Source organism: Sus scrofa, chromosome 1, assembly GCF_000003025.6.
Source record: "Sus scrofa isolate TJ Tabasco breed Duroc chromosome 1, Sscrofa11.1, whole genome shotgun sequence".
Lineage (NCBI taxonomy): Eukaryota > Metazoa > Chordata > Mammalia > Artiodactyla > Suidae > Sus > Sus scrofa.
The window spans coordinates 266,139,136-266,163,779 of record NC_010443.5 but is presented as its reverse complement, the minus strand read 5'-3'; the positions used below and the strand labels follow the sequence as shown (position 1 = coordinate 266,163,779).

The 24,644-nt window shown below is 45.6% G+C and overlaps 1 protein-coding gene across 12 annotated transcripts in view; it reads left to right on the top strand.

Moving 5' to 3' along the window:
* Positions 1-24,644, top strand: part of MAPKAP1 (mitogen-activated protein kinase associated protein 1) — a 250,193-nt gene that overhangs the window by 182,605 nt on the left and 42,944 nt on the right. For 10 of the 12 annotated variants that reach the window (XM_021068876.1, XM_021068852.1, XM_021068901.1 and 7 more), the window contains 2 exons: positions 9,741-9,848; positions 24,276-24,416. In XM_021068876.1, coding sequence (XP_020924535.1) covers positions 9,741-9,848; positions 24,276-24,416 — 249 coding nt within the window. The remainder of the gene's footprint in view (positions 1-9,740; positions 9,849-24,275; positions 24,417-24,644) is intronic. The other 2 variants (XM_021068873.1, XM_021068871.1) reach the window with 1 other exon arrangement.

Below are 24,644 nucleotides of genomic sequence, written 5' to 3'. Positions count from 1 at the left end.
CCAAAACCCACACTTGGACCACCACATGTCCATCTTCCAGGATTGGAAGAGACTGTTTGTGTTTGTTTGGAGCAGGGAGTTTCAGTTTGGGGACCTCACTGCTTCCCCCCTGGGAGAGAGCCTCTCAGACAGCTCTGAGGATCTGCTCTGAAGAGGCACGGGAGGAGCCAGGATATATCTGAATTTTTTGGCTGGGAAATTCGAGTAGTCAAGCAAACATCCTAGTGAAAGATTACTGCTAATCACACACCCAGAAAAACAGATACCCCAAGGTGGCTACACTTTGAATGGTTCTGTCTCATAGCAGCAGCCGTGCCCTCCTTTAGCTATAGTGTTGAGAGCCTGTGCTCTCCAAGGCCATGCAAAACAAAAAGAAGCATCTCCTTTCCCTGATTGTGGGCAGAGCAGCCGACTCCTCAGAGGATCCTTGCTTAGGCTCTGTTACTCCCTAGAGGATGAATGGCGGTTGCTTCTGGGTGGCTGGCGCTCTAAAAATTAGTCCTTTCCCTGCCTTTGTCTTTAATTTCTGATTCTAGCTGACACCTTCATTAATGGTCCAGTGCAAGCTTTCTGTCGACTTGAGGACTACAGTGTAAAAGTGGTTTTGCTGTCCTATCAATAATGGTCATAATTTCCCCAATGCTCTCATCAGCAGTGAATTGAGTCTTGCAGCAAAGAAATGGAAACCCCAGTGCAGTGGTTTTAAAGTGATTTGTCTTGTAGACGGCGTCTTATTTCAGTAAAATCAGGTCAGCGCAGCACTGCTGGGTCAGATGTAAGTCTGATACAAATTAGTTGGAGGAAATTGATCATTTGAACCTTAGATGGGTTTTTTGTTTTTGTTTTTTGTTTCTGCTTCTGTAGCTTTTTAGTATCTCTTTTGTCTTTATTTATATTTGTTTTAATGAAGTGTAATCATCATTGTCAGGCAAATTAAATGTCTTCTCATTTCTTCTCGAGAACGCTTCCTCCCCACCCCACAGTAGCAGCCTTCCCTTCACAGTTTCGGGGTTTGCTCTGGGTACAACATTGTTTAAATACTTAAACCCCCTCCTGCTCGTCCTCTGGCGGGCCCCTTCCTGGGGTTTGTTTATTGCACAAACTGGCCCCTTGACCAGTCTGTTCTTCATTGCTATTGAAAGTTAATGGGGGCAAAATTGCATTCCCAAACATTTGAACCTGAAGTGGCCAGGGCCGAACTTAGTTGATCTCTGGTGATCGGTTCAATTTAGTTACGATTTTTTGCCATTAGGCTGGGGCTGAATGATGGTGATTTGGTTGAGGCCAAATGTCTGAAGAAAATTGGCTCTCTGATAAGAGCGCTGTTATCAGAGGGGGCTACCTTCTCATTTACATTTAGATGAGTATTGATTATTTATTTACTCAGAGAAGTGAGATTCGTTTCCAATCTTATCTTTCTCGTCTCTCCTTGTCAGCAGAAAGAGAGATAGAGCTCCTGACATCAGGCCAAGATAACAGCACTTTGTAGTAAGATAAAAGTTGGAATGGGCCTTTTTCTAGTCTTGACTGAAAGGATAAGTTTTAAAAATTAGAACTGATGGGTCATGCTTTCAAAACCTTTCCTGAAGGTTTTGCAGTGTAAGTAGGCAGGAGAATTGGTTTATTGGGACAGCTTTGGTCTTTCTTCTTTTGTAATAGGAATTGTATTTAATTTGATTATATTCGGCTCTTTCACTGAGAGCAAATTGTGTATTGGCTCAGAATGGGATAAAGTGTGACCTTATTGTCATGTCAGCTTGTTCCTTTTTTATTATTTAAATTCCTAATTATCCCATGTGAGCCTTGGAGGGAGTGAGCTGTGGTGGTCATCGCTTGCATATAATTCAGTGCTTATATTAAGATCAAACAGAAAATGATTATAGTTGCCCCTAGAGGAAGAGTTAGAAGTGATGGAGCTGATGTTAAGTGCAGACGTTTTAGGGTAGCCGACTTTGGGTCTGAGCTCCGATGTTGACAGTGTCAGCTTGTCCGCGATGGCTTTGGCTCAGTGAGGAGCTTAGGATTCAGCCAGCTCCCGCCATAGAGCAGACGAGTTTGGCACAGTTTGCCTCCAGTGGGTCTCTCTGCCACCAGGCTTTTCAAGCTCATTGTTGACAGTGCCACCAAGAGAAGCTTACCGAAATGTAAAGCTGGTTATGTCACTCTCCTGCCCTGTTAGCATCTGTTGCTTACGAGAGGAAATCCAGACCCAGACTTTTGACCAACAGTCTGGGCCGAGCATCCCAGCCCCAGCTTCCCCTCGGTGCCCCACCTCCAGCCCTGAGCTTTCCACGCTGAATTTCCCTTGGTCCCTGTGGGTTCCTCGGTACCTTCTTGCCTTTGCACATTCTGTTCCCTCTGTAGGAGTGTGCCCCTCCCCCTCACTCACCTAGCTCCCTGTCCACCTTCGGTGTTTCCGCTTCAGGGAAGGGGAAGCTCATTGTCCCCTCTTCTGTATTCCCACAGTGCCTTGTCCTTACTAAGGGAGGAGCACCGACGAGGGATCTTTGATAATTTCATATGCTTGTGTGTGTCTTGCCACCTCCCCCAGCCAGGAATCGTTGATTATTCATCTCAGTGTCTGGAACGTTGCTGATGCTTTAAAAATGTTTGTTAAGTGAATATATGAATGGCATTGTAACACCACGTATCTTCTGATATTGTGCTGTCACGGTCTGTTCACTGGGTTCTGACATTTACTCATCATTTTTAGATGGTATTTGTAGGACCAGAGAGACTAAGGAACTTTAGGAATCCTGGCTGCTGAACAAGTCTCTAATCTTAAATGCTGCCTGTAGCTTAAAAGCAAGCTCATTTAAATAGATCTGCATGCTCTCCACCCTGCACGCCTACCTCGCACACACGTGAGGAAGGATACAGGCAGCTGCTTTGATGCCAGCATCCTCTGCCACTGTGTGTCTTCACAGGGCTGCCAGCCTATTGTCACCCATAGGCCAGGGATCGGACTAAGCCTCAGAAGGTTGCTGTGCCGATGGCATGAGCTCAGTGACGGTTTCTGCTCCAACCTGTCCTATGGCAGTGACAGCAGCCATCACTGAGCTCATGCCATCCGCACAGCAACCTTCTGAGGGAAGTTCTGTCATTCTCATTTTACAGACAGAAAATACACAGAGGTTAAGTAACTTCCCCGGAATGTGTAGTGAGAGGGCTCAGACATCTGTGTTTTCGACTCGAGACCCAGCCTTTCCTCTTATTTGTTCACACTTAACTTTTCCAGGCTACAAGCAGCTCTTTCAGATTAAAGCTCCTCTTTAAGCTGGTGAATGGAAAATAGTTGATGTGAGGCATATCCATGAAAATGTTCAGCCTTTTCCTTTATCATTTTCCAGATAGGTGGTCCTCACAGTTGTTCTGATGCTCAGCAACAGTAATAATACGTTAATTCGATTATATCCCACTTCAGGCCAGAAAGCAGTTGGAGGACATATAATAATAGGATAAAAAAATGTGTGAATTGAAAAGCGACATCCAGGAGTTCCCACTGTGGCTCAGCAGATTAAGGACCCAACATAATCTCCCTGAGGATGCAGGTTCAATCCCGGTCCTCGTTCAGTGGGTTAAGGACCCCGTGTTGCAGCAAGCTGCAGTGTAGGTTGCAGATTCAGCTCCGATCCTCTGTTGCCGCAGTTGCAGCTCCGATTTGACCCCTAGCCCAGAAACTTCTATATGCTGCAGGTGCCACCGTAGAAAGAAAAATGACATGAAAGGAAAAGGAAAATAAAGGTCCAGAGGTTTAACTGACAGAGAAATGCATGTCCAGTCATCGCACATTTAGTGCTGAACTTCCTCATGGGCAAGGGAGAAGGGAATGTGGTATCAATTAGTTTACAACATCTATGTTAAACTGTCTAAAGGTACAAAACAAGGCCTGTTGCTTGGAGGAAGCACAGCTTTTCCTGGTGCCGAGGTCTGAAGGAAGTTTCTCCCATGGGTCTTTAGAAACAGGGTGCAAGATGACAGGGCTTCCATCTCTTCAGGCTTTTGCACTTGCTTCCTGTTGGATTTCAGCTCTCAGTGGGCTCTCAGCTTTTAAGGAATCCCATGTCAAATGCTTTTATACTTCAGTCAAGGATTACAGTAAAGGGATTGAGGAAGCTGAACTGAGCATGTATCCTCCAACCAACAGATACTCCGATTTTCTTTGAAACTTGTGTGCTGAAATGTTTGCCTCGGGTTTTCAAAATCACATAAAAATCCTGCCTGGGTATTATAACTTGGAACCCTCCCAAAGTGCCCAGAGCAATATTTTCTTCCCAGACCATTCAGTGACATGGTTTTACTGCAATAAATACATCATTGGAATGCCCGAGCAGGTTTTCTTGTTGCTGCAGAGTAACTGCTTCCCAGAATCTTCCTTTTGCGTCCCCTCTGCTGTGGAGCACAGGGCATGTAGCTCCATGTGCAGCAGTGACATTTTAAAACCTCTTTCCAGAGGGTAGATGCTGCCTTGAGAACTGTGTCCTGTTTGGTGTGAAGGATCCTCTTATAGAGTCATTTCTTTGGCAAAGGTATGTTAACAGAAACTGACCTCACAGCTTGCTTTATAAAATGGCTCTTGGCTGATGTTTTTTCTCTCCTCCCATGTCAGCTGCCTGAAAATTAAATGAGCATTTGATAGAAACTGTAGTTGGATATATAATAAGTCTGGGTTGTCATAATCTTATTATCAACAGACATTTATTAAGAACTCAACAAATGAGGCACCATGTAATACGTATGTAATACGTGGAGGGCAGTCCTGGGTGTGAACCCTAGTTCCACCACTTCCTGTGAGACTCTGAGCAAGTTACTTAGCCTCTGTAAGTCACAATATCTTCCTTCGTAAAGTGGCATTCATACTCTCTACATCCTGAGACGACGGAGCGTTAATGAGACGATCTATTTAAAAGGCCTCGTACGGTATCTGGCAGAGAGTGGGCCCTGTTCTAAGACCTCTTAGGAAAGTCTGATGATGTGGAGGAGGGTGGCGGTGGTGGTGGCTGACACTTGAATAACACTGCTAATGTTTCCTCCTAACCGCTTTACAACTATTAACTTACTGAATCCTCAGACAGGCCCATAAAGTAAGTGCTATAATTATCCCCATTTTATAGATGAAGAAACAGAGAGGTTAAGTAAGTTGGCCTAAAGTCGTACAGTTAAGTTTCTCAGCCAGGATTAGACCAAGGCAATCTGGCCCCAAGTCCATGCCCTTAATCACCAGGCTGTATTGCTTCTCATATATACCCTGCCTCTCATTACTCAGTATGACCTAAAGTGATCAATTTGGCCCTTTCAGGGGAAAATGTATGAAATAGTTTTTTCTGTGAGATATCTCATCCAGTGTTGGGCAAGAATTAGGAGAGAAATTGAGATTTGTAATAAGCTGTTTTTCATTTGCGTCTAGATCTCAAGTCTCAGCTACAGCTTAACTACCCTACCTTCCCCAAAGTTAAAACCCATCCATCCTTTGCTAAGTTTGGAAGTGGGTTTCCAAGTTGTCTCTTAGTTTTTATGGAAGACCATGGAGTGCTGAGAGCAAAAGATGATGCTCAGCATTTCAAATTTTTTTTTTAAACTGGACATACGTAGGAATATTCTTAAGGAAAGGTAGAAAGAGTGTCTTCCTGGATGGATGGAAAGATAAGGTGCTCCATTCTTCATGAAGAACCAAGGTACGGCCGTCGCATGGGATATTAAGCATGTGTGGGTTTCCTTAAAGTAAATTATTTTAGGAGTTCCCATCGTGGCTCAGTGGTAACAAACCCGACTAGTATCTGTGAGGATTCGGGCTCAATCCCTGGCCTCGATCAGTGAGTTAGGGATCCGGCATTGCCGTGAGCTGTGATGTAGGTCACAGACATGGCTCAGATCCCACATTGCTGTGGTGTAGGCCAGCAGCTACAACTCCAGTTTAACCCCTAGCCTGGGAACTTCCATATGCCGCCGGTGCAGCCCTAAAAAGACAAAAAAAAAAAATTTTATTTCAGATCATTTATTGTAGAAATGAATATAGAAATCACAAGTTAAGTCATTTAGAATCTAAATGAATCCACAAATCTAAAAATATATATACTTAGGATATAAACTATAGCCTCTTTCTAGTTGGTCAGTAATTTATGGTTTGAAGAGGAAAAAAGCTTCAACATATACTAGCCTTAGAGCCAAAGACCCTTGGGTTTCATTTCCCCCTCCTGCTTCCTCCCTATGTGATCTTAGGCAAGTGACTTCACCCTGCCAACCTTCAGGGTCCCAGTCTGTCAAATGCAAAGAATAGTATCTGCCTCTGAGAGTTGCTGTGAGGATTCAGCAAAGTAACATATTCAGGGTGCTTGGCATATAATGGTCATGCAATAAATGACAGTCGTCCTCACACTGGGCTTCAAGGAGAAAGTCCTAAAACTACTTTTAGGAAACAAACTGTTTTAGTAGAAATAGCTACAAGACCCAAGAGACAAGAACGTAAATATGGAATGATGGCATTTATGGCTTTGAGAGTGCTGCAGGGACTTGTGTTTAAGGAGAGACCCCTCCTAGTACTCCCCGCCTCCTCTGGTTTCCCTCATCCGTGTTTCCCAGGCAGCTACAGGGACCAGAAGGAAAACGTGTACAAAGGAGACCAGCCTGAAATACATCCTGACACGGCCAGGCCTTGGCTCCCAGAGTCAGGAAAGGGGGCGGGGCTTCATTACCAGCCGGTAGCCAGGTAGGCAAACAGCTCTAGACACCCAGAACCCTATAGACTGGGTTGAGCATGCCAGGTTGAAGGGTTGAAGGGTTAAGATGAAAAAAATGATCTCCATAAACAAATTATTTATCTAGTTTTGATTAAATTATTGCAGATAAAAGACCCACTGGAGATGTCACAGTGTGTGAGAATTACCGTATCCTCAGAAAAATGGCATAGTAAGGAACTGGAGGGCTTGTAAATATATGTGATGTTTTAAAAATATAAAAGTAGCTTTTATTTAAGAAATTACAGAACATTTGATAAATACAGGGAAACCCTAAGGAAAAATAAAAACATTCATTATCCCACTATCCAGTGTAACCACTCTTCACATTTTGGAAATAACCTTCCAGTCTTCCCCCCACACCTCACCTTCCCCGATGACTTTACATATATTTTTCATAATTACAGTCGTCCTATACATGTTGTGTTATAATTTGCTGTTTTCATAAAATAGCATATTATAAACATGTTCGATAAGATCAAATACTTTTGCAATCTCTCGTAATATCCTCATGATATTTCACAATATTTTGTTTAACCAGTCTCCCTGTTACTAGATGTGGGTTGTTCCCAAATTTTAGCTATCATAAAAAAGTGAATTTTGGAAGTTCCTCTTGTGGCGCAGTAGAAACAAATCTGACTAGTGTCCATGAGGATGCGGGTTCGATCCCTGGCCTCACTCAGTGGGTCAGGGATCCAGCACTGCCGTGAGCTGTGGTATAGGTTGCAGACTCGGCTCAGGTCCTGCGTTGCTGTGGCTGTGACTGTGGTGTAGGCCAGTAGCTGTAGCTCCGACTGCCGTGAGCTGTGGTATAGGTTGCAGACTCAGCTCAGGTCCTGCGTTGCTGTGACTGTGACTGTGGTGTAGGCCAGTAGCTGAAGTTCCTAGCCTGGGAACTTCTATATGCTGTGGGTGCAGCAAAAAAAGCCTCCCCTCCAAAAAAAAGTGAATTATTATAGCTTATAGCCAGGGATCAAACTGCATCCTCATGGATACTCATTGGGTTCCTTAACCACGGAGCCATGACAGGAGCTCCAACAGGCCAGTGTTTTAGAAAGCAGCTCTCTAAGTTCAGGGGTGGCTCTCTTCCCCCTAATGGGCTGAAGCTGCTCACGTTAGCCGTGAAGAGTGGGTGTTAGGGAGGGACGGGGGAGGGGAAGGCGCTGAGGAATCTTACCAGTTTTCTTTTTTTTTCTTTTTTTTTTTTTTGTCTTTCTGCCTTTTCTTGAACCGCTCCCTCGGCATATGGAGGTTCCCAGGCTAGGGGTCAAATCGGAGGTGTAGCCGCTGGCTTACGCCAGGGACACAGCAACACAGGATCCGAGCCATGTCTGCGACCTACACCACAGTTCATGGCAACGCCAGATCCTTAACCCACTGAGCGAGGCCAGGGACCGAACCCGCAACCTCATGGTTCCTAGTCGGATTCGTTAACCACTGGGAATCTTACCAGTTTTCTTAAAGTTCAGCTGCACATGGCTTTTCCGTGATTCCTCCCCCCAGTAAATGTGAAAGCAGCCAGTGATGAGCAGCCAACACGCTTGGTAATTGACACATGTTGGCACTGACAGGTGATGGGCAGGGAGACTAAGAATTATCTGTATTTCCATACCTTGATTTGCTTAATATTTTTGAAATTAAAATCGCACTTCATGTGTAATGTTGAAATGCAATACCTTCTTGACCTGAACACAGAGTATTAGAGTTTGTAAAGAATTGTGTAGACTCCTGACCAAGTATTTTCTTAAATAGTGGTACGTATCTTAAGCATTGTTAACTTAGCGAAGCAGGTTTAGCAGCTGTAAGTAGTGTAACAAGTGCTGAATATGAGTGTGTAAGAACTCTGATAATTGGCAGAAATGCTAATGAAATACTAATTAGTGAAAAGATCAAATATACGGTGAAACTGAACTTTGTCGACAGTGCTGCAAACAAACATTGATCGTGGGGGAAGAGCATGACTTGAGATGTGTGACATGCCCCAGACTCGTGAAGAAGTGTTGGATATGAATCATCAACAAGTTGACAACAGCGGAGGAACGTGTCTAAAAATACGTGTTCCACCTGGGAGCCCTGCAAGGCCTCTGAGGCTCCCTCAGATCTCTTACACCTCTCCTGTCTGACCACACACGCCTTTCATAGTCAAAATAATAGGACAGTTTCTTGTAGCCTTTTGAATCCGATCATTGGACCCATTAGGTGTTATCTGAGAAGAGCAAGATTGCCATTTGGCTTGACAAAGAAATACATGAATAAATGTATAAAATGCCCTAGTGTTTTAAGATCTTCCAGAATCCCTTTGTGATGTAAGGCAGCTCATATTCCTGGTTTTCAGTATTGCTGAACCTGTGCTCCTTGTGTTTTCATAAATATTTCAACAAAAACACCATCAGCAGTCACTGTCATTCTGTCATCGTAACCCAAAAACCTGAAATCTATTTTTTTTTACTCCATCTACTTTTTAAATTTTTAAAAGAAATTTTGGGGCTGTCCTCATATTCAAATTCTAAACATCTTAGCTCTGCTTATAATTGATTATTCATTATCATATAATGGTTATTAATAATAAATACTTCTGTAGGAGTGCCTTCTATGGAGCAGGTACCTTACTAAGTAAGCATTTTTCCTAAATCATCTCTGATCTTCACAATAACCATTCAAGGTATAAGAGTTCCCACATTAACTATTAGGAAACAGATTCAGAATGGATGGGGTACCTGCTCATATCTGGGAAACCACTGCAGCCAAGTCCGTTACCCTCTCATCGTGTCTGGGGGAGAACTGAGCAAAAATAGACCTGATAATAGAACAGACAAGTGCGTGGAAACCACGTGGGGAAAAACTCAAGCTCTTCCACCTTGGGTGGCTAGACCCTCAAACAGACTTCAGAGTTTCCCTAAGGCTGACTGGTCAGCTTTCTGCCGGTGTGTGGTGTGTGGTGTTTTTCCCAGTGTTACATTCGCTGTTTCAGACTGCCTCCCCTCCTCCGCCCCTTTGATCTTCCAGGCCCTCAGTACCGCCTGGAGAAGCAGAGCGAGCCCAATGTCGCCGTGGACCTGGAGAGCACTTTGGAGAGCCAGAGCGCCTGGGAGTTCTGCCTGGTCCGCGAGAACAGTACGTTGGCCTCCTCGCTCCGTGCCTGCTTGGTCCATTGCAGCGTGCGTAGAAGCCCTGTGTTGGGGACACTCATTGGTCTGGCCTCCCTGGGCAGATTGCAAGTGACTCTGTTTTCCGAGGCAGACTTCAATCTGTGCCGAAAGTGTATCCCAAAGTGAAATGATTGATTTCAGGCCTTGCGGCAAAAGAGTCGGCATCCTGTTTAGCACTCTGTGATTAATATTTATCTGTTAAACTGTAGCTTCCTAAGTTAGGAACAGTCCTGGAAACAGCTTAGCAATATGAGGCCTTTTCTGTGGCAAAGGCTATTTTCTATGAAAAGCAGCTGGCCCTGTCCATGTCACTGTTACAGTCATCAAGTTTTAGAAAATTGTGACCATTTGCATACTGTTAGCAGGAGGCAATGTAGGGGTTCCTAGTGCTAAGCAGAAAGCCTCTTTCAAACATCAGTCAGTTTCTTTCATTCTCTCTTTAGAGTTTCTGACTTGTGAATTTGACCGTTTCTCTCCTCTTTCCCCCCTTGACTTAAGGGGAGTGACATGTGAAAACCGGTTACGACAGCCAGCTCTCCATCATCCCTGCTTCAGGGTTGTTCTTCTGTGTGGAACACTTCCCCCCACCTGAGTTAATGTGCTCAACCTTCTTCTCAGTTTCAGTGTCCCCTTAACAGGGCCCCCTTGTGATCTCCCTGTCCCCCACTGCTGAGGCCTGAGCCATCCCTCATTTGGGTCCCCTGTGGTCATCCCTCAGAGAGCATACTGCTTTTTCTTCATTGCATATATTTCTGTTTATGATTATTTATTTTTCCCAACGATTGTCCCAGTAGATTGTCAGATTTTTGACGATGTCCCTGACGCATACCAGGTTGACCTTCATTAATTCAGGAAATGTTCAGTTATCGCCGCTATGGGCCCTGTCCTGCACGCAGGAACTCTGTAGTGGATTCTGTTTCAAAATGTTGATTCCCCCCAAGAGTTCCCGTCGTGGCTCAGCAGAAATGAATCTGACTAGCATCCATGAGGATGTGGGTTTGCTCCCTGGCCCCACTCAGTGGGTTAAGGATCCAGTGTTGCCACGAGCTGTGGTGTAGGTCACAGACCTGGCTCAGATCCTGCATTGCCGTGGCTGTGGTGTAGGCCAGCAGCTACAGCTCTGATTTGACCGCTGGCTGGGAACCTCCATAAGCTGCATGTGTGGTCACAAAAAGCAAAAAAAAAAAAAAAAAAAAAAAAAATTTGATTCCTTGTTATACAAATAAAACAAAATGTTATTTGCTCGGGTCTTAATACAGATTTGGGATATATAACACTTATACATGTAAAAATTTTTCAGGTAGCAAAGTGTCTGTAGTGAAAAAACTTTCACTCTTTTCTCTCCCCTGATTCCTCTCCCAGAGACAACACTTGTTCTCAGTTCTCAGTGTCTTTGGTATCTCCAGGGATCATCTAAGTATATGCAAGCATATTCTGTACATGGACATGAATAGACCCACACACAGACATACACACACACACGTGAAAACACACATCCCCCGTCAAAAAAAAGCAAGTGCTCTGCATTATCATTTTAACGGTATGTCACAGAGAGATTATTCCACATTAATCCATATATTAGCCCATATATAAATTTACTTCTTTCTTTCTTAACTGCTGCATAGTATTCCACAGTATACTGTGATTCCAAATCAGCTGTGTTTTAAGCCGTTTTGTTTTTTTAAAGATGAAGTACATCTTTCTTACACTAGAGAGAGAGGCTCTGAGGATTGGTGAATGAAGCTTTGAAGTTGGGGCTCTTGTTCCCACTCTGCTTCTCAGTATGAGCAGTCTTGATTCAGCTGTGTGATGTCTGTGAGCCTCTGCATCCCCATCTTAAAGGATTTGCAAGATGCTTGCAGTACTTTCAGTACAAAGTCAAAATCACTCTGTTAAAGAAGCCTATACCAGCATCTACAAAGTGCCAGGCAGTCCGTCAGTGGTTTGGAATCAGTAGAATATTATAACTAGTCTTTGTAAAATAGAAGTAAATCATAAAAATAATTTTCTTTTTATAGAAGAGGTTTTTAAATTTTTAAAGTAGAAATTTCAGGAGTTCCTGTGGTGGCTCAGTGGTTAACGAATCTGACTAGGAACCATGAGGTTGCAGGTTTGATCCCTGGCCTCGCTCAGTGGGTTAAGGATCCGGCGTTGCCGTGAGCTGTGGTGTAGGTTGCAGACGAGGCTCGGATCCCCGCATTGGTGTGGCTCTGGTGTAGGCCGGTGGCTATAGCTCCAATTCGACCCCTAGCCTGGGAACCTCCATATGCCGCAGGAGCGGCCCAAGAAATGGTAAAAAGACAAAATAAATAAATAAATAAATAAAGTAGAAATTTCAGTCAAGAACCCATTATTGTTCCCCAGTAGCTCCCTCTGAAGTTGGATTGAGACAAAGTATTTCAAAACCACAATTTTTTTCTCTGTTGTTGGTATATTTGATCAGGACAGGCTTGCTATCCCTAAAGCCATCTTAAAAGTGAACTAAATTATGAGCATCTGGGAGTTCCTCTGTGGCTTTGTCACTGCAGCAGCTTAGGTTGCTGCTGTGGCACAGGTTTGATCCTTGGCCCAGGAATTTCCACATGCTGCAGATGTGGCCAAAAACAAAGCAAAAAACTGATAGTATCTATCATGCAGTGTTTAAAAGAATCTGCCGTGGAGCCAAACTTCCTCAGTTCACGTTCTGGCCCTGCCACTTACTGGCGTGTGACCTCGGACAGTTTGCTTAACCTCTTAGGTAGTTTACTTGCCTCCACAATGTTGATAGGAGGCTTCAGTGAACTTTAATAATCATAAAGCTCTTAGTGCTTGGTACATAAAAAATACTCAATGAATAGTAACTGTAATTAATAAACAAGAAGCAGCCTTCTGTGACTCGTGGAGCAGATGAGGCACGGATGTGGAAATCTGGAGTCATGGACCGGTCAGGGCCCCTGGGGATGGGCCGGGGGCGGGAGCGACGTGAGACACCGGAGAGTGGGGCCAGGGCAGGTCTGTACGTCTGTGCCACAGGACCAGAGAACTTAGAAGCAGGATGCTTTCCAGCAAATGTGCTCCACTGTCCCCGAAGAGAGGTCTTCCTTATAAGGAAAACCATTTGTCCGAGGGCATGTAAGCCTTTCCATTTTTCTTCCACAGAGGACGGGGCATGACCTTTTCTACATCAAAAGATTTTTTTTTTAATTATTTGGGCCTTCTGTTGTAATATGCTGTATGTTTTGCTCTCCTCTGTAATTTTCACAACCACCTTACAAGATGCTGTGCTAATTGTGGAGAAGGTTTGTGACTTGCCCAAAGTTAGCTAGTCAGTAAGTGATAGGACCTGAATTCCAAGTCTGCTCTCTGCTTCTAAGGCCCTCCCTGAGATTGTTGATAGACCAGCCTAGATTTCAGTCCTGAGAAGGGTGAGGACAGTTGTCTTCATACACTATGAGAGAGAAGCTTGCACACGAGGCTAATATGACAAGAGTTTCTGCCTAGGGACCGAGAGGTAACATTTGCGCTTGGATCTTGGCCTAAATGAGAAAATGACAAGCCAAAGTCCTTGAGCCTTCCAGTTTGGATTCTTGTCTGATAATCTACTACATGCTTCAGCCAACTGTCTGCTAGAAGCTGGAACCAGACCAGAAGGAAGCACGAGTACATTATGGAGAGGATGTAACATTAGAAGACTTCCATTCTTGTCCAAGTGTCTATATAAGTCCTGGCACCAAACTGAGCCTCAATTTCCTTTTCTGCCAAATGTTGCCAGTGACCTTTTCCTTTACCCACTGATCACGGGTGTGGGTGCCCATCCTGGGCCTTTCGGAGAAAGAGGCAGTGTGAACCAACCTGTTGTTTCCACAGCTTTAAGAGAAAAACTCGGGAATTTCCCATCACCAGGGCTAAAACAGACCCCAAATTGAACCGGTTTTAGGAAGTACCGTGAAGTGTCAGGCACTGTGTCTTCCCTGTTTTATCACTCACTGGTCTGCCTGCACAGTAGTTCAGCATAGTGCTTAAAGCGCAGTCTGTAGGAGTTCCCGTTGTGGCTCAGCTGTAATGAACGAGACTAGTATCCATGAGAATTCAATGATTCAATCCCTGGCCTCACTCACTCAGTGGGTTAAGGATCCGCCATTGCCGAAAGCTGTGGTGTAAGTTGCAGATAATGGCTCGGATCTGGTGTTGCGTGGCTGTGGTGTAGGCCGGCAGCTATGGCTCCAATTTGACTCCTAGCCTGGGAACCTCCATATGCCACAGTTCGGCCCTAAAAGAAGACAAAAACAAAACAAAACAAAACACCGCAGTCTTCAGAATGAGACAGACCTTGGATGAGCACTGCAGCCTCTGACATCGGACACATCTCTGTGGGCTTAGTTTCCTGTGCGAATGGAGATGGTTGACTCGTGGAGGTGCTGCGGCTTTTAGGCTAATGTGGTCCTCATTTTACAGAAGAAGACACTGAGGCTTTAAGGAGGTGGTTTGCTCATGGTCACACGAATGATCATTGGGAGGGGCCTCGAAAAATGTGTCTTCTGTCCATTAAGTCCAGCTGAATCTAGTTATTTTATTTCCTAAATGGAAGTTACTGTAGAAAGAAGATTCCTCTAAACATTGCTTCAGGGTCCTTTGACCTCCTTTTCTTTTCAAGGAGTCCTTCCATTATCTCCATACCTTACTGAAGTTTCCTTAATTGAAGGCAGTATTGAGGAAGAGCTTCAGCTCGAGGTGGGCAGTCACACAGGCGGCTGGACTCTGGCAGGGGAGCATATCTCTGCGTCTCAATCTGCAGATCCTTCTTTCCCCTCCTTTAGTTTCCCCTTGAAGACGCAGGAGAGGAGGCATCTCCTCCTGGAAGCTGCCCAGACCACCTGGCTGCCATTCCCTGGGCTCAGGTAGAGTCCCTCTCCTTCCTGCTCTCCAGTCACTGACTCCACTAGATGCACTTGCCCGTGCCCACCCACCAGGAGAGAGACTGGGTCCAGGGTCCCCCTACATCCCATGCCTGTGGCCCCATGTGGTTCATTTCCCCAGGAGATGGCTTTTTTTTTTTTTTGTCTTTTTAGGGTCGCACCCATGGCTTATGGGGGTTCCCAGGCTAGGGGTCGAATCAGAGCTGTAGCTGCTGGCCTACGCCACAGCCACAGCAACATGGGATCTGACCCGCGTCTGTAACCTACACACAGCTCACCGCAGCGCCAGGTCGTTAACCCACTGAGCAAGGCCAAGGATCGAACCCCCATCCTCATGGGTACCAGTCAGATTCTTTTCCACTCGGCCATGACGGGAACACCTGTGATGGCCTTTAAAAAGAACTTGGGTTTGGGGTGAGCATCTTTATGTGTCAGGGATTCTTTGTGGTGGTACACGGGGTCCCCCCTGCCCCCCATCAGTATTACTAAAGAAAAGGGCAAATTTGTAGATGGTGAGTGACTGCTTCTCCTGGTGTGTTTCCAGCTCTTCTTCGGGGTGCTTATTCATAGTGGGCTGATCACTCCTCCCTTGGTGCTCTGTGCCGGCCCCACAAACTCCCTGGTGGCTCTACTTGGCTTCTGGAGGGTTTGCCTTCTTCCCTTACAAAGTACTCATCTCTCCAGTTTCTATCGTGTGCCTTAAAAGAGGGCTTAAAGTCCTGGTACTTATTATATCACAACAGCAGTCTTCAGGTGCAGAAGAAAATGATCGCGCAAATAAACTGTTTACAAATGGAAATGGCCGATGGTGTTCAGGACGTATTTGAGGGTGAACTGCTGCTGAAAGCCAGTTAGGTGTCTGGCTTTGGGGAGTGGGGGACGTGTTCACTATGAGGAATTTTCTATGTGGGTGAGAATTGTTTCAAGTAGATATTGGATAATCGCTCCCTGCTTGCTACCTGCTAACAATTTAAATGAAACAAAAACGTTATCCCCCGTATCAAAATAGCTGTGTGTCCGCGCCTCTTGCGGTGTGGCTCATGCAGGCTGGTTGGTGGTGTGTTGCAGGGGGAAAGGCCAGATATTTGGAGCCACATTGTGACCTGAGGCGAGTCCTTCCCCAAGCTTCATTCCCCATCTGTGGTGTGTGATGGGGATCCCTGCCCTGTGAGAGCGTGGACATTACAGGCACCTAGTCAGGTGCACGGCCCAAAGCACGTGCTGGGCCTTCCCAGTGTCTGGATGCGAGTTCCTATGCCCAGACACCGTGGCTAGTCTGTGTGGTGGCCTTTTCCCCTCTGTTAGTCCTCTTTCCCCTCCGGCCACTTAGACTTCCCCAGGCCCCTGTGGGCGGTGGGCCAGCACCAGGGGTGGCTGAAACCTCGGGCAAAAGGCAGTGCTGATCCGTCCTGGAAGCAGACTTGTGCCCTCTCCACACCTACTTCTTCCCTAGTGAGTGTCTGCATTGTGTGATGTGGACGGATTCCACATGAATTCCATTTTTTACTCTCCCTCTTTCTTGAAAGTTCCCCCCTTTTCATTTTATCATTAGGTAGTAATTAGTATTCAAGGGAAATTGGTCTTAATATATTAAAATTGGTTAAGTGCATTTAGACCTGTACCACAGCCAATGTCTTATTGGAAAATGTAATTGGGGACTCTGTGTATGTAATTAATTGAATTACAATTAAGAACTTTCATTAAGCGATACACTGGTACATTAGAGCAGTAAGGAAACATGTTTGACGAGCCACAAACCCTGTATGGGCTCTGAGCGAGGGCACAGGGATTTGCATCCCTCTGGTAGACTCCTGGCCCTAGAATCCGCCCTGCAGCCCCTGGCTGATGGTTTGGTAATGCATCAGGTGACATTTCTGCCGAGACTCCCCCGTGGGAGGAGGGCTTCTTCCAGCATGTGTGCCCCCATTCTCTGACTCTGGAGCCAGAGAGTGAGGGACACCTCAGTGATGATCAGATGTTAGAGGTCTTAGATGTTTTGTCATGTAAATTGCCCCAAAGGCCCAGGTGCTTTGGAAGACCCCGTTACTTTTCCTGTGTTTTGAACAGGGGCAAAGGCACGATGGAAGAGGCGAGATTGACGGGAATTCTGTCATCACCCTGACTTCCAAGCGAACGTCAGAAGCCAGTGGTCCAGACCCTTCCATCCTGTAAAGGCTTCGCTCTGGGCACATACGTGTTCAGTCACCCCCAGAGGCTGACGGGCAGCCACTATGCGGGGCCAGTAGAGGGGCTACACGGCCCCCACGGCATGGAGCTCACACGTGGGAGAAGTGCTTTGAAGGACGTGAGAGAGCATCTAACAGGGGACTGGAGCCGGTGAGAACCGGAGGCTAAAGCTTCCTGGAGGAAGAGTAAACAGGAGCTAGGGAATGAGTCAGAGGATTGTTCTAGGCCAAGGGGCTACTCGTCCAAAGGCCTTGAAAAGGAGCTTGGTGTCTTTGGGCATGAATGAATGGAGTGGAATGAAATGAGCCAGGGAGAGAGGGCTGAAGGAAGAGATGGGGGGACAGGCAGGAACTTGAATGCAGGGCCCGAAGCTCCCCCGTCCTCACCCCCCACCCCTGTTTCCATGATCTGGTCTTTTTAGAAATTCTACAAACCTGGAATCGTTTCACTCTGATCACCTCATAAAACAAGATCATCCTGACTTATTGAGGGTCCGAAATCTCCCTGTGGAAAGGCTCTGACTCGGGAGTTTAATCACTTAGGCGCTGACAGCAAGCATCCCTACCCTGGCTGCAGCGTGGCAGATCCAGTGAAGGGTGTATCCTCCTGCGTGATCCTGATGGCTTTGCAGAGATTACTGCTGAGGGCGTGCAGGTGTGCATGTGTGTATCATAGTCTATCACCTATTGATTGTTTTTTAGAGACCAGCAAAAATGACTAGTAGCCGAAGGGAAGTGTTTAATAGAAGAGAAGTTTGGGGCTTATGAGGCTTTGGGGACTTAAAAGGCCTTTGGAAAAAAAAAAAAAACATGATGGATGTAGAAAGCTCAAGGAGAGTTTTTCTCCATGACTCACTCACGCATCTAGCTTTGAGTCTTACAGAAGGAGTAGGGAGAATTAGGTTTTATCCCTGGTTGGTTGTCCCTTTTTTTCTTTTTTTTAAATTTAATGATTTTTATTTTTCCCATTATATTTGGTTTACAATGTTGTATCAGTTTTCTACTGTACATCTAAGTGACCCAGTCACACATGCATATATACACATGTGTGTGTGTGTGTATACATTCTTTTCTCACATTATCTTCTATCATGTCCCATTACAAGTGACTAGATGTAGTTCCCTGTGCTATACAGCAGGATCCCATGGCTTATCCACTCCAAAAGTAATAGTTTGCATCTGTTAACCCCAGACTCCCAGTCCATCCCACTCCCTCCCCGTGCCCCTTGGCAATCACAAGTCTCTTGACCCCTGGATTTTCATATTTACTTCTACAGTCAGTCCCTTACAATACATCGTTTTCAGTGAAGTATGTGAAGACAGTTTGGCAAACACAGACGTATTGTTGGAAAAGGCGGAGTATTTCAGTAGCTTTTTCAGATAATAGTGGATATTGTTTTCATTACTATACCAAAACTCCAATGATAGTTTACTTAAAGGTTGGTTGCAATGTGAAATCAGAAACGAGTCAATAAACTTTTTTTTTTTCCTTGCTTTTTAGGGCCGCACCTGTGGCGTATGGAAGCTCCCAGGCTAGGGGTCAAATCAGAGCTACAGCCTCTGGCCTACGCCACAGCCACAGCAACTTGGGATCCGAGCTGCCTCTGCGACCTACACCACAGCTCACAATAACACCAGATCCTTAACCCACTGAGCGAGGCCAGGGATTGAACCGCATCCTCATGGATCCTAGTCTGGTTCATTAACCGCAGAGCCACAAAGGGAACCCCCTCCATAAACTGTTTATTACTTGGTCCACTTGTGAGGTAAGAGCATGAAGAGGGCAAGGATTGTTTTACAGTTATTAAGAAAATAGTATTGAGGTTATAAACCTACCTGCCCCTGCCTTCATGCCTGGGGCTCCTGAGCTGCAGTTTGAGAACCACTGCCTTGGAGTCGATAGTGACGCCCACAGTCCCTGGCCTTGCTGGCGCTGCAGGAGTGTGGGGAGAAGGCAGGGAGAGGAGCGTGGACTCCGGAGTCCAGTGCATCTGTCCCAGCTCTGCCGCTCCCCCACAGTGGAACCTTGGGCATGGTTTTGACCCGCTCCTGAGCCTTGGTGTCAAAGTTAGGATTTGAATCTACACCTCTGAACTGACGTGTCTTTACGCCCAGGCCACACCCAGCCCTTGGCTCTCTCAGTACCTCCTCTTCCTGTCTTGCTGCGGACTCTGCACTCCCCCAGCCTCCGCCTTCGCCTCCTCTCCGCTTCCCTTTGCCCCTCTGCCCTGGCCTGGTTTTGCCATTAAGACAGGTGCTAGTCCTTGTTTCCTTTTTCCTGATTCCTTGCTCCACAGACAGCTAAGCTCCTTCCTGTCTTGGATTTTCCGCTTGTCCCTCCAACCTTTCCACGTTTTGAATGTGCTCTCTGCCCTTCTTCCAGAGCCTGCTGTCAGTCCATTTGCGCTCTGGCGCTCAAGTCCCCTTTTAGGCGCCTCCCCAAAATTTGATCTATCACAATACATCTTTGAGTTATTGCAGCCGGAGCGTTTTGACACGATGCATTATGGTAATCCGTGGCACATAGAGACATTAACACTCCCGACTTTGACAAAATACAGTGTGAAGTCTTTGAAGGCACCATTACAATTTATCTTGTCATTCACGAGGAGACCCAGTTCAGCATTAATGTAGATGAACACAGTGTGGCTTTTGTTTCATTTAATTGCCTGTGACCTTTTTAATTGCTAATTTAACAAAATACCAAAGGGTTATATTTCAATTAAATTAACAGTTTGGGGAGTGGAGTTTTTTTAAATATGTTTATTTTTAAGACATTCTGGGCCTGTTTTTTACTTGGAGTAGATAAAAATGTCTTCTCTTAACAGAAGTGGTTTTTAAATGTGACGTTGATAGCACAGTAGTATTTTTAATATGCATATGGTGCAGTGCCAAGCATCTTTGATGTGTGGTTGGGTTCCCCCCTCTCCAGAAGAACACACACAGTAAAGGTGTGCAGGCAAAGTCATAGAACTTTCCTGGTCCCGAAAAACGTTCTTGGTGTATTGCTCTGCTTGGGGTATGTGTCTTTAGATTGTGTCTGATGCATGCATCATTAATCAGGCCCTTCTCTCTGCCTTGTGCTGTTTTCTCTGTGTTCTGTAGTGAATTGGTGAGCTCTTATAAAGATCAGGAACCCTGCCTCATCCCCATCAGTGTCCTTTCACAGTCTAGCACCCTGCAGACATGGGGAGAGAGTTGCAGGTTGCACGGCTGACTGATCTGTGCATACAAACAGGTCCCCTCCAAGCATCGGCACTTTGGAGCCTACTTTCAGAAATGACGCTGGCACTCCCAGACCAGAAGGTGTTCCCATTCAGCAGATAAAACCCCTCTTGGGGTGAACGGCCTGCGTTGGAAATGACTGCAGGACTGTTCCTTCTCTGCTCCCGCAGGTGCTATTGCCCTTATGATCATAAACATAAACACACCCCTTGGCAGCTGGGGCAAGGCTCAGAACTCACCCAAGTATCAAGGGGACTTAAATCCTCAAATGGGATATGAATTTACACTGCCAGAGAGTAGAAGGTCAATGCAAGAAGCATTAGTGTGTTGAGCCAGCTCCAGCTATATAAGTCTTGGGCAAAATTAATATGAGGAAATTGACAAGCCTTGCTGGTTATTCCATAGCTTTAAGACCTCTACTAAAATCCTATCAGCTCATCTGCCCATTATTAACATTTCAGCAAAATATAAAGTTTTCATTAATCTCCCACAGCAAATTTAGGAGTGAAAACTGGCACTTGTTTGAGCTTTTAGGACTACATTAGCTGGTGTATTAAACAAAATATGTCATTCTTCAGTAGCTTCTGTAAGAAGCTAAATCAATTTCCAGCCATATTTATGCACCACTTTATCTAAAAGCATCTGAATTATCATTTACAGCTAAGATGCTTTATTAGCAGCTGGCATTGAAATAGCTCAGTAAAAAATTATATGTCACGTTATAGTAATTTTTAAATTGGTTTTAATCCAACACCATAAAATATAAAACTCTTAAGTGTGTGTTTTTTTAAATAATTGGCATTTTAGCATAATGAGCTGTTACCTCTTTTCAAATCAAATACCTGCAATATTTAGAAAATACTAATTAGTAAAGAAAACAGAAGTTTTTGAGCTAAGTTGTATCTAACAATGGATTTTCTCAGAAAAGATGGCTTTAAATGATTTAAAACATGAAAGGATTTTAGTGTTTCTCCAAAATTCTCACTTGAAGACTCCAAACATAGCTTGACAGTTCTGTTTTATTAGTAAAAGGCACGTTTGGAGAAAGCAAGTAACCATCTGAAACTTTAAGTTCTTTTTTTGTTTTTTTGTCTTTTTGCCTTTTCTAGGGACGAACCCGCGGCATATGGAGTTTCCCAGGCTAGGGGTCGAACTGGAGCTGTATAAGTTCTTTTTTTGTTTTTTTGTCTTTTTGCCTTTTCTAGGGACGAACCCGCGGCATATGGAGTTTCCCAGGCTAGGGGTCTAATTGGAGCTGTAGCCGCCAGCCTACACCACAGCCACAGCAACACGGGATCCGAGCTGCATCTGCAACCTACACCACAGCTCACGGCAACGCCGCATCCTTAACCCACTGATCGAGGCCAGGGATCGAACCCACAACCTCATGGTTCCTAGTCGGATTCGTTCACCACTGAGCCACGACGGGAACTCCTAAAACTTTAATTTCTCACCAGCCTTGGCTTGGGACATGGACATTCCTCAGAAGACGTGGACGAGTGATGTGATGTTGGTTAAGTCACTAAGCCTCTCTGAGCCTCACCCTCCTGGGACACGGCTCCTGGTATTCATCCAGTAAATCGTCGCCAAACTCTGGCTTTGTCCTGTGCGTGGTTGCACCAGCAGGGTCTGGGCTATGGTCTGAGTAGAGCCTTCCCCCGCCTCTGCTGCTGGGGTTACAGTCTAACAGCAGAGCCAGAGAATTACTCTCTGTGATCTTTACTCTAAAGGAACAAGCAGGGTGCGGTGACAGAAGGAGCCAAGTTAGACTTCGGGTTCCTTGGAGTGTTGCTCGAGCTAAGCTCATCCGAGGAACGGGGTGGTGGTAGGGGAAGGCCTGGAGGAATAGGCCAGGAGGGGGTGGGTTGGGGAGAAGGGTGACCTGGGCAGAGAGGCCCCCATGTGGGACTCTGTCACAGGCATCCAGTCACTGGCCCATTAGGAAGCAGTTGCATCTTCCTGAGGGGAAAGCGTCACCGTAGGTGCCACATGGTCCACGCTGGGACGGTGGTAGTGTTTGGAAATGGAAGGCACAGTTCCTAATAAACCGGTTAAATGGGAAGGCCTCAGAAACCAACGTTGATTTAAAAGCTTGCCCTGTAAGCAATAACTTCAGGAAGGAAGCTGTGTAATTGACTAGCTACCGGTTGTATAATAGAATTTTCAAGTTTTACACCCAAATCTGGAGTTTTCCATTCCTCCAGCTCTGTGCCCAGGAGATCTGTCCAGGTTTCCCTGAGGAACCGTCTCTGGATTCTCATCACAAGGCCTCTGGCACCCCACTCTGGCTGGCCTCTCCCAGACTGGTGCTCCCTCCCACCACGGAAAGGCCCCAGCAGCCGCACCTTCAGAAGACCACATTCAGAGTCGGGGTGGGGGTGACCAGAATTAATTTAGCTTTGCTGTTGTGACCTTGAGTGTGTGACTTTGCCTCCCAAAGCCTGGGATTCTTCATTATATATAGAAGGGAGATTACAGGACCTACCTACAGGGTGGTCTTGAGACTTAAATACATGTATGAAGGGCTCAGCACCATGCCTGTTGTATTAGCTGTTGCTATTATCATTGATTTACTTTACTTGTTTATTTAGCAAAATTAGTACTGCTTTCAGGAAAAGGTGTAGAGATGAATGAGAAATTTCCTGATCCTCACAAAGCTTCCAATTTAGGACAGAGCAACTGCTCAACCTTTCTAGTGCAAAGCTGAATATGATCCATATGGCATTAGAATAAAAATAATCATGACCACTATTTATTAAGCCTATTGTATATTAGATTCTTTAAATACATTTTGATAGTCTCTGAATGTCAGATATGGGGGGTCAGAGAAACAGTCACTTACTTGCCCAAGATCAAGGTAAGTTCAAGGCAGGAGCCAGGATTTGAGCCCAGGTCCCCTTGGCTCCAGAATGCAGTATAACCAACTGCTATGGAATTCAGGTCGGGGTGGAGTCTGAGCTAGTCTGAGTGGAGACAGATTCTGGATGAGGGTGGAAGGAGTATTCTAGGCCAGAGGTACCTCTTGAGCAAAGGCCCAGAAGTAGAAAAACCTGAACCTGTATACAGTCTGAGTTTGGGAGGAGCTGAGAGGAGGTATGTGTGAGAAGTGACTGGTAAAATTGGGAAAATTTTGTTTCAGCAAGAGTGTGGACAGCCTTGGTTGCTTGGTGGAAAAGAGTTTGCTTCATTGCGGAGGCCTTGGGAAGCCAGGGGAGATTTCTGAGCCAGTCTTCTTAATTGTCCCCAGTATCAGTATCCGAGTACTTAGTGTGCAGAGCTCTCCCTAAACGTTTGATGAGTGAATGACTGATCAAAGCTTTAGAAAGATGAATCACAAAGTCCTACAGAGGGAACCCTAGAGGAATCCTAAAGGAGACTGTTAGAGCCATCCAAGTTCAGGCAGGCTTGGACCCGAACCAGTGGAGACTAGGGCACAGGACAGGAAGCTGACTAGAAAAAGAAGCAAGGGAGTTCTCATTGTGGCACAGCGGAAACGAATCCTCCTAGGATCCATGAGGACAGGGGTTCAATCCCTGGCCTCACTCAGTGGGTTAAGGATCCAGCGCATAGCCCTGGGCTGTGGTGTAGGTCATAGACGCAGCAGGGATCCTGCGTTGCTGTGGCTGTGGCATTGGTAGCAGATACAGCTCGGATCTGGCGTTGCTGTGGCTGTGGCATAGGCCGGCACCTGTGGCTCTGATTCGACCTCTAGCCTAGGAACCTCCATATGTGTGGGTGTGGCCTGAAAAAGAAAAAGAAGCGTGGCCACACATGCTTTTGTGATTTTGACTTACTTCTGGGGAGACTGAGAGCTTCTGGTGAGCGGGAGTTTTTCTACCCTCTGTATTGCTGCTGCCCAGCCAAGGGCCTGCCATAGAAGAGGCACTGTTTATGGAATTAATTGTTGAATGATTAATATGTTACCGTTCTCTGTTTACTGGAATGGCATTATTAAGTCATCGCTCAGCCTTTTCTTTTCCAAATTAAATAGCCCATATTATTTTAATTTATCCCAAAGCATTTTAAGCAGACACCATTTGCCAAGCCTCATGTATCTTTATGTGTTAAACTGCTTTCTCCTCCCCAGGTTCAAGGGCAGACGGGGTTTTTGAGGAGGATTCGCAAATTGACATAGCTACAGTACAGGACATGCTGAGCAGCCACCATTACAAGTCATTCAAAGTCAGCATGATCCACAGACTCCGATTCACAACCGACGTGCAGTTAGGTAAGTGTGTAAACAGAGGAGAGCCTTCTGTCCCTGGTCAGTGTAGAAACAGGGAAAGAAACAACATGCAGCTTTTATAGGATCTCAGTGACGAACGGTAATTTGTTTTCAGAGAAAATGTTGAAACAATGAAATGTAAAGTAACTCCTTTTCCCCACAGGAGCGCTCTGTCTTGTCTCCTTTTTTATGAAGCAGAAGATTAGAAATAGAACTAACTTGAGACTCTTT